Source organism: Alosa alosa, chromosome 3 (assembly GCF_017589495.1).
Source record: "Alosa alosa isolate M-15738 ecotype Scorff River chromosome 3, AALO_Geno_1.1, whole genome shotgun sequence".
In the NCBI taxonomy this organism is placed as follows: Eukaryota; Metazoa; Chordata; class Actinopteri; order Clupeiformes; family Clupeidae; genus Alosa; species Alosa alosa.
Window position 1 is genome coordinate 21,247,748 of NC_063191.1, and position 16,119 is coordinate 21,263,866.

General features: G+C 51.1%; 1 protein-coding gene across 3 annotated transcripts in view; it reads right to left on the reverse strand.

The window, feature by feature from the left end:
- The window catches only part of hdac4 (histone deacetylase 4), a 144,781-nt gene that overhangs the window by 24,848 nt on the left and 103,814 nt on the right, over nt 1-16,119 (reverse strand). For all 3 annotated transcript variants that reach the window (XM_048238391.1, XM_048238390.1, XM_048238392.1), the window contains 8 exons: nt 14,102-14,302; nt 11,326-11,512; nt 10,090-10,223; nt 8,121-8,223; nt 6,650-6,696; nt 3,153-3,260; nt 1,198-1,253; nt 79-166 (listed from right to left, as the gene is read on the reverse strand). In XM_048238391.1, coding sequence (XP_048094348.1) covers nt 79-166; nt 1,198-1,253; nt 3,153-3,260; nt 6,650-6,696; nt 8,121-8,223; nt 10,090-10,223; nt 11,326-11,512; nt 14,102-14,302 — 924 coding nt within the window. The remainder of the gene's footprint in view (nt 1-78; nt 167-1,197; nt 1,254-3,152; nt 3,261-6,649; nt 6,697-8,120; nt 8,224-10,089; nt 10,224-11,325; nt 11,513-14,101; nt 14,303-16,119) is intronic.

Here is a 16,119-nt window from a genome sequence, read left to right on the forward strand (position 1 = left end):
TGAAAATGAAGTAATATGAAGAATTTTCTTTTTCATGTCATCCTGTGATTACTTTTACATGTTCAAATGTCTACTCACCCAGTCCACAATGAGAATCTTGCTGACGTTGAGTCTCTGCTGCAGGAGTTTCGCTGCAATGGCCACAGAGTTGAAATAGCAGAATCCCCTGTTGTTTCAAGGAAAGGCAAAAAAAAAAGAGAGAGTGAGACAGGGAGAGAAAGAAAGTCAGCTGTTGTATGATGTATTGAGGAGGGTATGCATGAGTCTCATGCTCATCTGGAGCGTTCCACCTCCTGGGCCGCGTGCTACTCTCGCTTCGCTAATGGCGTGATCCAGCCACACGGCCCTGGCCCCACATCAGACAGGAGAGCCCTGGGGGCTGGGCGTCCCTCCCGCCACAGCCACTCTGCTCCACCAGGCCTGCCTCTGCTTTACGGCCACAAGCAGGGCCTCACCCTGCACAACCGCAAACCCCACTGCACTGGCCCAAACACCAGAGCTCGTTTAGAGCTGGTGTGAGTAACAAGAAGTGGCCACAATGGTGATCTATAGGGTGCACAAGAAAATCAAAATGCACTTTAAAGGAATGAATGTGCACTGTGCCACAACTGATCGGAGGACTGTCCAAATCTAGTTCCTGAGTTTTTAAGGACGGATTTTATGTTTACATTTATAATGACTAGCAGTGAATACGTTGGAGCAGTGCATACTCTTTGAAAGCAATGTTTACCCTCAGTGCTGGAGCCATTTTTTCATCCTCCTCTAGAAGACACCTAAGGCACACACTGAACTGCAGACACAGTGAGAGCACAGAGGAGTACTGTATTGGCTGAGCAGGAGCCTGAACAAGTCTCACCCCGGCACGTGAAAATGATCGGCTTCCCCTCGCGCCGACCAGCGTTGCGCTGACCCACCTCCCCAGACACTTGGCCGGGGAAGCCTATGGCTAAGCTGGACTTCATTTGGCACTGTGAGGGTGTCTGTGGGAAAAGCCCAGGCTGTGGGACCAGAGGAGAGGAGGACGTGCAAGAGTGTGCACTCACTAACAGCAGCAGGCGGCTACTGTGCGCTGTGATGGGCGCCTGACAGGAGTCACCTGACCCCAGAGGGAGGGAGCTGGGGAGAGGGATGAAGGGTTGTGTTGGGTGTGTTTGTGTTTGTGTTTGTGTGTGTGTGTGTGTGTGTGTGTGGACTTACATGGGGGTGCTCTCCTCTGCATGGTGTCCTGGGGGTCGCACCACAGCAAAGCCATTCTGCAAAATCAAACACATTTTTTACACTCAAACACAAACCTACAGACAGACACACGCAGGCGCATTTTCAGATGAACATTCTTTCCCTGCTTTGAACCCTCCATGGACAAATCCTCGTCATCACTCATTCTTAATGGGTTTTTCCAACAAGGGGAGGCTGGGTCAGACACACACACACACACACACACACACACACATCAGTCGTGTCACTTAACTGTCGGGCTCTAAGGACTGTGTGTGTGTGTGGGTTGGATATTTGGCGTGAAGTATTTGGGGACAGTGCTAATACAGTAACCCCTGGCCCCTAACCCCCTACCCCTGTTTTCTCTGACGGTGAATGAAGGGACTCCCATCCTAATGATGTTGAGGCAGCTGCCGGGGATTATTATGCCGGCCTGCTGTGGAGGATATTATTTTAGTGGAGCGGGAGGGAGGGGGCGCGAGGGCCCGAGGAGGCCGAAAGAGGGAGAGGACAGGCCCAGATCGGGACTGCTGATAGCTGCTGGTGAGGGGCTGTCCAGGCACGGGTGGGGGGTTGGGGCGCCTACGGAGGAGAACGCAAGCTGGAGAGGCGGTCTCAGGAACACGGCAGTGGGTGTGACCCCCTGCCTCAAGAGCTGTGGTGGAAGGTCATGGGGTCAGCGAGGGATGAGGTTTCACTCGTGTCGCTTCAGGTCAACCCGCTCGACGTGGGGTCTTTTCCTGTCACCCCCTACAGGAGGGTGGGATGGGGGGGGGGGCTGAAAGAGGGGAGAGGAGGGAAGGAGGAAAGGATAGTCTCCCCTCTGATCTATTTTGATCTATGTCTCGTCTGATAACACACGTCCGTCTGTCCTTCCGACGACGTCTGGCGTCCTGTGGGCGATGGAAAAAAGCCCCCCCGAGAGCGACAAACCAACATTCTCCTGCTGAGGCACCCACTGGAAGATGAAAAGCGCTGTCTCGGAGGCATTAAAGGGCAGTAAAAGTGCCAGCCGTCTGGGGTGGTTAACATGGCGGGGGGAGAGGAGGGGGGCACATCCTCCTGGTGGCTGTTGCGGTACCCAGATGCTGGTGGTGTACGTGTGTGCGGTTGCGTGTTGTGTGTGGATGTGTGTGTGTTTGTGTTTTGTAGTTGTACGAGCATACGGGAGTGTGTGTGCCATGTGCCATGTGCCAGGCAGGAATGTCGTTAGTCTGGCTGTGGTGGCCTGCACAGGGGCCCACCGCGTTCAAACGGCAGGCGCTGCCACCACCAAACGCTGCCACAGACACACAGGAAGGAGGGTGGGCGACAGCATATGATTATGTGTGTGTGTGTGTGTGTGTGTGTGTGTGTGTGTGTGTGTGTGTGTGTGTGTGTGTTTGGGGGGAGGTCGTGGAGGGGAACCGTTTGACTGGAGGTGTTACTTAACACCTCTGAAGTATTTCTTGTGCCACAAAGTAGGCCTACGCAGTGTGTGTGTGTGTGTGTGTGTTGGGGTCTCTGATACATGAAAGATAATGGCACCAGCACCTGGCACCAATCACTTGAGACTGGGCACAGCAGCACACCCTGAGACCTACACCACACCACTGAGACTGGGCGCAGCAGCACACCCTGAGACCTACACCACACCACTGAGACTGGGCGCAGCAGCACACCCTGAGACCTACACCACACCACTGAGACGCAGTACACGCTGAGAACTACACCACACCACTGAGACCTACACCACACCACTGAGACGCAGTCCACACTATATGCCATCTCTGCTGCTGAATGTCTACATTACCGCTACAACCTGTTGCGTCCTTTATAGCTGTACCATTAGCATTGCATTAGTGCAACATTAAAATAACAACAGGATTCCTTCACTGGGTTGTCCTGTCATAATTTCCCTTAGCTTTGAGGAGGAGGAGGAGGAGGAGGAGACTCACCTTCAGCTCTCCAGAGGCCACCTTGAAGACCAGCTCAACCACAGAACCCACAGCCAGACGCGCTGCACTGGAGGAGTGCACCTCATTCCAGATGGTGTCACTATCCACCTGTGAAAACACACACCCCCACACACACACACACACACACACACACACACACACACACACACACATTAGCCAACATTGGCCTTCAGCTCAAGTGTTTAGATAACTCACATGTTGGCCTCTTAACATTACAACACAGACAAAGTGTGGGAGAGTGCGATACAGCACTACGATGGACTGATAGTCCCTGTCTGAGATTTGTGAGGCTTACTTAAACATCCTCTCCCCCTCTCTCAGGGGGCTCTTGACACCCATGGTGACCTGAGCCGCTGTTTACCACCAAGACCAAGCTCTGATGTTAGTTCTGCTTCAACACTTCATTATGGCAGTCAATAGTGGTGAGAGTTGCACACAAAGAGCCTTCCAGCCACAAACAGGGCGAATCAAACATTGTGGACTTTCTCACAGAGGGTGCAGAGAAGAGGTCTGATTGCTCAGCAAGCGAAAGAAAGTGTCTTCACCCCTAAGCGCCAGCTTTCACCCTCCTGTTTACCAACCTGAATAAAGGAGCTATAGACCCAATGGACTATCAGAGCTATGACCAGTTACACACACACACACACACACACACACACACACACACACACACAGACAAACAGACAAACACACACACAGACCATGACAGGTGACCTGGTCTACACACAGACACACCATACACTGATGCACAAATGAGTGTGAGGGTCAGTTTACTGGTGGACTGGGCCAGCAGCCTGAATAAGGCCCGAGGCAGGGGGTCAGTGGAGGCAGCAAGCTTGTGAAAGGCTGCAGCAACTGGACAGACATGGAGAGAAGGAGAGGGGGCAGCAGGGGCATTAGCAGGGGCATTAGCAGGGTATCAGTGTGCTGAGGTGACCGGGTGCACATGTGAGTGTGTGAGAAGGGCACGGAGTGGGGTGTGTGAGGAGGGCTGCGGAGTCACACGAGGGCACTGAGGGTATGAGAGGGGGCACTGGGTGTGCAAGAAAGGGCATTGAGTGTGTGCGAGAGGGCAGAGGGGGGGCTGGGGAGGGGGGCATTTATTCGGTGACATGCAGAGCAAACAGGCGACGGGGGGTGGGGGGGTTGGCAAGAGCTCAGGTTCCAGCGGGGGGAATTCCCGGCCCGTCCAGAGACAGAGGCCAGCCATTCATCAGTCACAACTCATTATGCTAACACACGACTGCCCCGCAGCCTGCAATTACTGCCCGCCTCCCTACCCCCAGCCTCGCAAGCAGACCTGTGCACACACACACACACACACCGGTATCACAAACACACACACACATGCATGCGCGTGTTATCATGTGCATGCTCATATTCTTTCATGTTGCCAATGTCCAGCAACAATTTCCAACAACCCTCCAGCAACCCTCCTCTCTTTACAAACACACTTTTATGTCCATATGCACAGGTACAGCCACCAGCACATGAGCTCAGTGCAAACATAAGGCAGAATCAACAAGCCAATTTTATGCATGATTACAGGTCTCCACTTCGACAGGTGTTATTTCAATAAGATACAGGCAAGCACCTGAGAGGGTCACCAGGCGGCCCTTTCAGAGGCAATTTATCACACACACACACACACACACACACACACACACACACACAAAAACATCCAACAATTTTACAACTGGCCGTTTGGCTTTCCTCCTGAGCCCATGACCTGTGGCAAAGCACTGAGCTCTTGCTTTGACTGATGTGTTCAAACTTGAGTGACAGACCAAATTTCACGAGGAGGGGCTGACCGGGTAGGACGCGGGTGGAGGCGAGAGCGTTTGGCGACCTGCTCAGACACTTCGGTAAACCGAGGGGTCTCCCACTCAGCGGACTCGCTCGCCGGCAATTTATGAATTTTGCTTTCAATGGCACAGATCGCTCAAGGGCAGCATTAAAAAAAAAAAAAACTGAAGCCTTTTCAAGCTGCGCCAAGAATGACTGTCACGAATTACGAGCCTGTGGTGCATTTATGATACAAAAACGACTTGGAGAGCAGAGAGAGGGAAAGAGAGAGAGAGAGAGGGATGGAGGAAGGAAAGAAGGCAAAGCAACCAAAAGAGTGGGCGAGTGTACAAGTGGGTGCTGAAGGAAGAGAGGGATGGAGGGAGAGATGGATGGATGGAGAGAGAAAAAGATCCAGAAACAGAAATGGTAAATATGTGCAAGAGTTTTGCCAGAGCGACTGGGGGGAGGGGGAGTTTATGGGTGAGAGATATAGGCCTAGAAACACAGAGCAGGAGGAGGGGGTGAACTACGTGGGCTGGTGGGGGCCTCGGGAGCGTGTTGGAATGAATAAATGCAGTTTATCCTCACTCTGACAGGGTAATTTTGGGGAGTGGAGGCACTGTGTGGAGAACGCAGGAAGACAACAATTTTGTTCCATTTCCATTAAAGAGTCCAGAGCCCTTGTGCTTCTCACAGGCAACGCTCTCCTGCTGCTCAGGAGGGCCACTGGACCTGTGATCCATCACCCGCCCCCCCCTCACACACACACACACACACAAACACACACACTCCCTCCCTCCAGGACCTGTTGCTTTCATACTTATCTCTGCCATGTGCATTTGAAGCAATGCATAATCACTGACAGAAATGACCTGAGACTGTCCAAACGCTGTACAAATATGGTCAACTACACTAAAACGGCACCTACAAAATGGTCAGTTTTCTCTCCTTCCTTCGCACGCTCATTTCCATTCCTTCCCATGGCGGTGTTGGCTCATCAACTCTTCTGAAGTGGCCGGCTCTGGTCAGAGAGCTGCTCAGTAGCCCCTGGCTAATAACCCAGGCACTTAACATTTGTTACACCGAACTATTAGCTGGTCTCAGAGCAGCAATGCCATCTGGAGTTGCTATGTCAACCAGATATCCACTGACACCAACCTGGATCCATAGCAATGGCCCGTCCACCCATACCTGATAGACACGTGCACATGTACAATGTCTGCAGGCGTGCACAGGTCTTAACTTCTGCACCATCCATCCAAACACACACACACACACACACAGCCTGTAGATGCATAGACCCCCACCACCTTCAAATACATAAACACACACACATACACACAAAGAGCACACAGCTTGTTTATAGAAAACATCTGGATACAATTACCCGCTCGGTGGAAAGCGAAGCAACAGTTTTTGTTGCCGCTGGAGGTGGGGGTGGGGGTGGGGGGGCTTGTGGGAGAACAAACAAGCCCATTATTTACCCATGAGAGAGACAGAAAAAAAGAACGAGAGAGCGCAGGAGAGAGAGTGCAGGAGAGAGAGAGGGAGAGAGAGAGAGAGAGAGAGAGAGAGAGAGAGAAAGAAAGAAAAAGAAAGAGAGAGAGAGAGAGAGAGAGAGAGAGAGAGAGAGAGAGAGAGAGAGAGCAGCAGAGGTAGACAATGATAAAAATAAAAGGCCAACTTACCCCCATTCCACCACAGGGAAGCCGCACAAACATGGGTGTCACCGAGCCTGAGAAAAGTGACGATAAACAGGTAGAGAGATAGAGAGATCGAGAGAGAGAGAGAGAGAGAGAGAGAGAAATAGGGGTTACAGGTGACCTTCACACAGCCTGACCCCAAGGGTCATCCTCATTACCAAAGTCATCCGAGAAATGTGAGCCCACCTCCTGAACCCCTTTCCTGTCTACACCCTCAACCCTCTTTCCTTCCTGGGTACATCTGTGGGAACATCCATTTCTCTAGCACCGAATCCACAGTGCAACTCACCAGCAAGAGCTCCTGAGTGGCACAGTGCTGACAGTTGAGTGGAATAGTGAATGGACGTAAGCAGTGCTTTTACTAAAAGGACAGTGTCACAGCATGATGAGCTCCCCCATTCAGATCAGCACTTAGCGTTACTGGGATCACATGCAGTCTTTCAAACGGGCTGTCATCCCCTCTTGGAGAGCCCACGCAAGGGAAAAGAGGAGGGAGAGAGAGAGAGAGAGAGAGAGAGAGAGAGAGAGAGAGAGAGAGAGAGAGAGAGAGAGAGAGAGGAGATGGGGGACATCATTAAACTCTGTGTGTGTGGAGTGTTTAATCTCAGCAAGAAAGGACCCCGGGTGATGTCATGGAAAATTACATGTGTGGCTGTTATTGGCAGAAAGGTGACGGCCTTGACGGACAGCTTTGGGGCAGATTTAATCAAGGCCGACTCTGATGAAAGAAGTTCGGGGAGAATGAGTGTGTGTGTGAGAGAGAGAGAGAGAGAGAGAGAGAGAGAGAGAGAGAGAGAGAGAGAGAGAGCAGTAAGAAGGAAAGAGTGCATGAAAGAATTAAAGAGAGAGAGAGAGAGAGAGAGAGAGAGAGAGAGAGTGAAAGAGAAAGCAGTAAGAAGGAAAGAGTGCATGAAAGAATTAAAAGCAACAACAGGGGAAAGCCTGTCCCTGATTTGCTGAAAAAACACAAGCTTTTGAAAAGGGGTGGGAGGTGGGATTTGCAACTACTCTGCATTTGCTCAGAGCAGGTCAAATAATGTGGGCAATGCAGCTGCACAGGCACCAAGCACTGTGTTATTAGATGGAGCTCGACTGATGGCGGAAACCAAGCACCAAGAGGAGGGGGAGGTTGGGGTGGAACTGTGTGTGTGTGTGTGTGTGTGTGTGTGTGTGTGGTAGAGGGTTCAGGAATGATGAGGGAGGTCCCCTGATTTAGAGGGGGAAGTGGGTTAATGTTATACGCTTTGTGTGGTAGAAGGTTCTGGAATGAGTGGGATGGGGCACTGTGCTCTCTATGGTTTCAGAGAGAGAGAGAGAGAGAGAGAGAGAGAGAGAGAGAGAGAGAGAGAGAGAGAGAAACAGAGTGAGAGCACAGAGATATAGAGAAAGAGAGAGTTACAGTGTGTGTGTGTGAGTGAGTGAGTGAGTGTGAGTGCGTGTGTGTGTGGAGTCTTACTGTCGAGTTTCTGCCGCAGTGGGTTGGTGCCGTAGAGCAGCACGTGGGCCTCAGAGTGCACCGTCTGCAGCTCCTCCAGAGTGGCCTTCCTGCCGCGGATACACTGGGTACCAGACACAGACACACACACACACCCCACATTAGCCCTCACTGCACCACCCTGCAGTCCACACACACCTCACTATTACGTGGGACCGGACACACACACACACACACACCCCACGTTAGCCCTCACTGCACCACCCTGCAGTCCACACACACACACACACACACACACACACGCACACGCACACGCACACACACACCTCACTGCTACATCTGTGCGTAGGGATGTGGGACACACATTTGATTTCTCGGTAACCCATCATTTCTTGTGTAAGTTTAGATTTTTGTGTTTAGGTCTTCTATGGGTAAGTGGTGCATCAAGTCCTCCCCGGACCAAACTATGCAGCACATGTCGCAGACGCAGTTCCTGGGAACTTCACAGCCCTGAGTCACTCTCATGTTAAGAAAGAGTTAACAGGAGAAAGGTGCCGCACTGCTGGATTTGTAATAATGCCCCCTTCCCCACCACCCCACACACACAACCAAACCCCACTTTAATAGTTCTGGCCCCAGTGGCTCCTGTCCAGACCATGAGGGGCCATTTCAGACCTGCGGAAGGGCACTGCTGGTCACCTGGGAGGCTGTCTCACTCTGACTGCATGCGTGAGAGCGTGCGTGCGTGTGTGCGTGCGTGCGTGCATGTGTGTTTAGGGAAGCCGAGGTGACACCTGCAGCAGGGTGCATTACATCTCACATTTAACAGTACTGCCAGTTAAAGGGAGGCCCAGGGGCGCCGGTGCTGGAGCAGGGAGGTGACGCAGGGGGGAGTAATGGGGGCCTGGCGGCGGCAGGCTTGAAACGGCCCTGTGTGCTTTTTAACAGCCCCCCTGCTGTAGATAAGGGGGTATTAGAGCCGTGACTGCCTTTAATTGAACCCCCCAATTCTGAGTTCTCATCTCCCAGAACAATAAACATCCCCTCCGAGACTCGACTCTCACTTCCCATGATGCATCAGGCGGAGGAGAGGAGAGGAGAGGGTGTTTAAGACGGAAGGCAGGGGGTCTTCTGGACGAGCGCCCGGGCCCAGCGGACAATGGCGGTGGCGGCGTTCCTTTTCGGGCGGCTCTGCCTGTTTGTTTTCTGTTTATTTGTTTTGCTCTGACACGGCAGCTACGCAACTGGCCCCCCCCGACCGCGCGTGGTGGAGGACATGAGAGCGCGGAGGCTGAGAGAGTGTGCGCGTGCGGTGATGCGGACGAGGGAAAGGGGATGTGAGCGGAGGCTGGGTGACGAGGGACGTGAGATTGCACGGACACGGCTCCAGTGCCAATAGCGCTGGACGTTAGCTTCCCACATCAAGGCGTTCCCCGCGCGATGACCTGGGAAACAGGTGTGGATGGCCGATAAGCGCCCCTGGTCTGCCTTGGCCATGGACGGCTCTTATCTGACCGCGGAGGCCTTAACAATCGCAGGTCCAAACAAGCAGCCGCGTGGCACAGACGCAATCTGAGCGGTATGTTGTGACGGAGGAGTGTGTGTCTGGGGGCTGGGAGAGAGCTCTGGCGGCTGAGTGAGTGAGAGGCTGTCGGAGGGTCTCTGTGTGGCTTGACAGCGCCCTCTGCAGATCAAAGACACACACTTCACCTAAGGACGAGGATGTGTGTATGTGTATGTGCTTGCGTGTGCGCACAGTGCGAGTGCAGTCTTATAAATGTGTGGGTGAGCGGTAGGCATTAATACCCATTAGAATGGAGAACATGTTACTCTGAACAGAGTGCTGACGAATGCATATTTTGAATGGTCATTCAGCCTAGCTATAAATAACCTAAATTGGCCTAATGTCTCATCCATAATAATCTGACCTCTCCAAGTTCTCCGGCCTCCTGAGGACAGGCCTGTCCAGCCAGTGTCCTTGTCTACATACCTCACACTTGCCGCGCAGTCCTGTCTCCTGCAGACGAGACCAGATGCTCTGGATGCGTCCTGCATGCTCCGGGTGTGTGTTGGTGTTGCCACACATGCACTGGTGCTTCTGCATCAGAGTGTCATACACCAACCCTGTGGAGTGAACACACACACACACACGCGCACACATGCACGCACACCCACACACATAATTAGAATATTGATGAAACAAAGTCCAATTTCTAAAGCAATTTTACAGCTATTTCCTAAGGAAATACGCATTCTCATGGGATTCCAAACCACACAAACCAAAAAAGGGAAAAACAAATCAGCATTCGTGTGCATGAAACCCTGTGAAGCTTCATAGTTACAATCAAACTTGTGACTATTCAAGTGATCTGCCCGATCCACACCATACAGTACCTTTATCTCTCTCGCTCACATTAACACACACACACACACACACACACACACACACACACACACACTAAGGCTCATCAGTATGCTTGGTGCACTGGCTGAGTGTGCGATAAGGGAAAAGGCAGTCAAGGACAATTGATTATTTTCCAGAGAAAGAGAACATTAATCACAGAGGCAGAGGGCAGAGCCCAAAGAGACCGGCATCTTAAGAGAACACAAAGAACAAGCCGAGAAAGAGAGAGAAAAAGAGAGGGAGGGGAAAGAGGAAGAAAGAGAGACACAGAGAGGGAGAGAGCAAAAGAAAGGGAAAGGAAGAGAGAGAGAGAGAGAGAAAGACAGAGAGGGAGGAGAGAGAGAGAGAGAGAGAGAGAGAGAGAGAGAGAGAGAGAGACAGACACTAATTGTGGGGACAGATGAATGAATCTGCTCAGATGAGCACTTCATTGTGACCTGAGTTACGCGCTCAGACTCAGGGTCACTCCAGGACACAGAGGCTGCTGTACCAGGTTAGGGGATGGAGAGCCAATCCTGCCTCAGCAGAGTGCACATCACACCGGCAAGTCTCGACAATACACTCTGTGACAACTCTAATAAAGCACACACATACTTGCAACACACACACACACACACCAATTCAAAGGGTTGGGAAGGCAGTGATAAGAATAGATGTGAAAGTAGAAGGACATGTCTGCACACATCTCTTGCTAAGCCTTTAGTCTATCAACCATCAGAGCAGCTAAATGCACCTGATCCACATAGCCATGCGTGTGTCTCTATTGGTGGGGTGAGTTGGTGACAGACAGCGTGTGTGTGTGCGCCTATATCAGGCCCTGACCTGTGGTGAAGCGGGGTTTGGTGGGGGGCTCCTGCACCACGATGGGGAAGGTGGCGGAGGCTGGCGAGGACTGGGCCCGGGAGAGGGGCCGGTGGCCGGGGAAGGTGACCGGTAAACCGGCTGCCTCCATGGAGGCTTGGTAGTTCCTCAGCTGGTGGATCCGTTGCTGCTCCAACAGGAGCGCTTGCTGTTTGTGTGTGAAGTGAAATATGAAAGGAAAGAGACAAAGAGTGGGAAAGAGAAAGAGAGACAGAGAGAGAGAGAGAGAGAGAGAGAGAGAGAGAGAGAGAGAGAGAGAGAGAGAGAGAGAGAGAGAGAAATTACCAACAAAGTACCAACAATAAAACCTTCAAAAGGGAGAAAGATCCTTCTTGATGTTATGAGTGACAGAACAGTGATCAGCTCAATATAATGTATAAATACACTTATTTCAAAGGTTAATGGTTTGCATGAGAGTGTTGCATGTCACAGACTAGAATATATAATATATTGTGAAATGGAAAAACAGGTTTGGCTACTTTTCTGTCCTGCATCCAAACAGAACAGCCAGTAGGGGGAGCTCTTTCCATATGACAGCACTTGTGGCTTACACAACCAGGCTGTGATGCAACACGACGCCATGGGAGCAGGCTCTGAGTTGTCACATTTGATTAGTTAAAAAAACAGACAATAGCAACACATGCTTACAAAGTAGAACTAGTGAAACTTTTCCACTGCATGTCAATGATTGCTGAAATAAGGTGCACTTCCCAGGGAAATGCTTCTCATGATCACAGGCTTTTTTCTTAACTGCTGTCAATGTCTAGCCCAAGGCTTTCTTGTTGTTGTCCCAGGTGTCTGTCTGTCTGTGCCCCCCCTTTCTTTCTCCACTTCCACTGGTTCATTAATGACTGAAAGTGCCTGCTGAGATCCCCAATCCACACCCCCACTAACAGGGAACGCCATGTTCCAGTTGCGCTCTTTCAAGATGCAACCCGCTCGTTCTCTCTCTATTTTTGTTCTCTCTCTATTTTTGTCATCTCCGATGATTGTCTGTCTGTCTGTCTGTCTGTCTGTCTGTCTGTCTCTCTCTCTCTCTCTTCTCTCTAACCCCCCATTGAAATGGCTCATGGTCTCGTTGTTTCTCACCCCTTCTCTCCCCGGGTCTCTCTCTTGGGCCGTGTTCCCATGGGGCTTAGGGACATGGTGTTCTTGCTCTGGGAAGGACCATGAGGGGGAGCGTGCCCGCCAGCCGGTGCCAACTCAATCACACTTACCATGGGGGCGATGCAGGGACGGCCCTGAGCCATTCACATCAAGAGAACAAGACAACCGTCTCACTGGGTGAGTGGGTGAGCACAGCGAGAGTCTGTGGGCGGGGCGAAGCGAAGCTACTGTGTGTGTGTGTGTGTGTGTGTGTGTGTGTGTGTGTGTGTGTGTGTGTGTGTGTGTGTGTGTGTGTGTGTGTGTGTGTGTGTGCATTTGCTTGCAGTTTAAGCGTGACTGAGTGGGCGTCCACTTTTCATATGCAGACAAAAATATTAAACGCATGGCATTTTACCATCTATATTTGGAATGAGCCTGGCACCGCACAGAGGGAGAGATTTCAGGGAAGCTGAGTTCCAGCCAAGTAGCTGCTGTTCCCCACTCTCTCTCTCGCTCTCTCTCTCCAAATGCTCATCTCTCTCTCTCTCTCTCTCTCTCTCTGTCTCAGTGTTCTGTCTCTGTGGTGGCCCGGCTCACTCACTAACAGCCTACCTATATGTCTGTGTTCATATCTGCATGGTGGTGTGTGTCTAACCATCTCTGATCTACCTGAAGCCACAGTCTACAGTCTACAGTGTGTGAGTGTGTGTGTGTGTGTGTGTGTGTGTGAGTAACCATGAGCGTGTGAGCATACACCCATGTGCACATGCAGCGGCATTTGTGAGATGACAAAACTTGGGAACGACATGGGCCCTGACTAGGGACAGACGCACGCTTGCACACCTGGTCTTGACGCTGGCTTGATGGGCCGTGCTTGTGTTGCCCTCTGATTGGTTGATCTAAATCAGGGCAGGATGTTCATGTTCTAACGGTCCAGCCATTCAGTTGGATGACTGGGCCATCCAGACACTCTCACAGACAATGCAGGACTGCGGCATTGTTCACATTCTTTGGCTTTGGCCTTTGCACCATTAGATAACACAAAAGCACAATTCTATGTGTCTATGCATGTTGATATGTTTATGTATGCGAGAGAGAGAGAAAGAGAGAGAGAGAGAGAGAGAGAGAGAGAGAGAGAGAGAATGAGAATGTATGTAGAAATGCTTTGACAGTGTGTGCACGCTTTTGTGCATGTCTATGGTGTGTTTGTGTGCAATTGTGCATGCCTGTCTCTGTGTCTGCATGTGTGTAAGGTTGAGCTGTTTAAAGATGGCCTGCCTCTCCCTCTGCTGTGTGTGTGAGTGTGTGTGTGTGTGTACGGTGTGTGTGTGTTTGTGCATGTGTGTGTGTGCGTGTTTGTGCCTGTGTGTGTGTGAGTGTGTTTGTGCATGTGTGTGTGTGTGTGTTTGTTTTTGTGCCTGTGTGTGTGTGTGTGTTTGTTTTTGTGCATGTGTGTGTGTTTGTTTTTGTGCATGTGTGTGTGTGTGTGTGTGTGTGTTTGTGCATATGTGTGTGTGTTTGTGCCTGTGTGTGTGTGTGTGTGTGTGCGTGTATGCGTGTGTGTGTGTTTGTGCATATGTGTGTGTGTTTGTGCATATGTGTGTGTGTGTGTGTGTGTTTGTGCGTGTGTGTGTGTGTGTGTGTGTCTGACCTGTCTGAAGATGAGCTCCTGCTCGTGCTGCCTCTCCCTCTGCTGCAACTCCTCGTCCTGCTCGTCGGGCGGCTCCTGCTTGACGGTGACGCCGCGCGGCAGGCCCTCGTCGGCCAGCGCCTGGTGCTCGCGCAGCTCCTCCTCCGTCTCCTCCGGGTGGCTCTCGTGCTGCCGGCTCGGCTCGCTCGGCTTGGCCATCATCTGAGGACAGACACAATGAGGGAACGTAAGAACGAGACAAGACCGAGATGGTCAGGTCAGGACTAGAGGCTACTGGCCTTTTTTGGGCAGGATAGTTGTGAGTGGGAGAGATAGAGGTGAGATGCAGATGACTGCTGGTCGGGATCCAACTGGGGACTGTGTGGGTACTTGCACTCGTGTGTGTGTGTGTGTGTGTGTGTGTGTGTGTGTGTGTGTGTGTGTGTGTGTGTGTTCGGGATGCACCACAACTCCCCCCTAAGTCTAAGGACACTTTAAAGGTTTGTTGGTAGTGTAACGTTAGTGGCTAAGGAGCAGGGCTAGCAAGGCACTTAACCCTGAGTTGCTCTGGGGAGGATGGTCCTTGTATGATTGACATGTAAGTTGCTTTGTCTGCTAACATGTCTGCTAAATGAATAAATGTAATGTAAAGGCCACCTATCGTATAAATGCCCCAAATCACTTTCAAAAGCCAGATATCAAAGCATGATAAAATGGTTCAATGTATTTACAAATCTAAACTGCACTGGAGGTTGGGCCTAGATGTTGGGTGTTCAGGTGTATACAATTTCAGAAAGATTAGGGATGAGTTTACCTGCCTGTACTTCAATTCCAAAATGTACAAAAGGGTTAAGTGTTTGCCCATTGATGAGAACTATATATTGCAGTGCTACAGTTACACAGCTTCAATGAGTTTGGCAAGAGTGAAGCTCCACTTGACCTCAGTGTCTGTTTTGTAGGCATAAGCAGCCCTGAGTCTGATCAGAGTCCCCTATTCAAGTCATCAGCAGCCCTGAGTCTGATCAGTGTCTCCTATTCAAGTCATTACCAGCCCTGAGTCTGATCATTGTCCCCTATCCAAGTCATCACCAGCCCTGAGTCTGATCAGTGACCCCTATTCAAGTCATCAGCAGCCCTGAGTCTGATCAGTGTCCCCTATTCAAGTCATCTGAAGCTTTGGGAGCAATGGCTCTGCATGGAACATTCTCTGCATGAACTCAGCTAAGTACTTGTTGCCAGACACAAGTAAATAAATACAACACTCTGTGTTTTCCACTAAAGAGTGGTGAAATGTTTTATAGGAGAACTCAAGACAAGTTATGCTGAGCCTGCAGCAGATAAATAACTGACCCAGCAAAAAGCACGGAGTATAAGGGTTAAGGAAAAAACAGATCATGAGGAGAATGAGAAAGAAAGAAAGAGAGAGAGAGAAAGAGAGAGAGAGAAAGAGAGAGAGAGAGAGAGAGAGAGAGAGAGAGAGAGAGAAATGGGAACCATGCTCCCTTCTAGTCCACCCCCCTCTCCTTCTCCCCCGTGTTCTGGGTGCATCCTGTAGCAGCTGTGTCCAGCCCTGTCGCCACGGCAATGTCAGCCATTGCACTATCCCCTTCCCAACAGCTCCCCTTTCACTCCCTCTCTCTCTCACACACACACACACACACACAGGAACGTTTGAGCGGGAGCCAACCCTGGCAGCCACACAGGCCCCTGGCACGGTGCCAGGGGAACATCATTGACGTCAGAGCGCTCGGCAATTGCCTCATCCCTGTCCTCTTCTCCAAACAAGCCTTTTATTTTTTCTGCTCCTTTTTTTCTCTCCTTTTTTATTCCCTCCACCTCCCGGCTCTCCCATTTAAAGGGGAACACACTGTGGGCTCCTGGCTGCACAATGGCCCATTAAGCCTTGTTCTGTTCTTAAGTGCATTTAGGCAACACAATGACAACAGGCAGATTAAAAACTGCTCACACGCATCCCCGTTTCACGCCTGCGCGGAAGAACGCGGAGAAAAAAAAGCCTATTCATCTTATGCAAGTCCCAA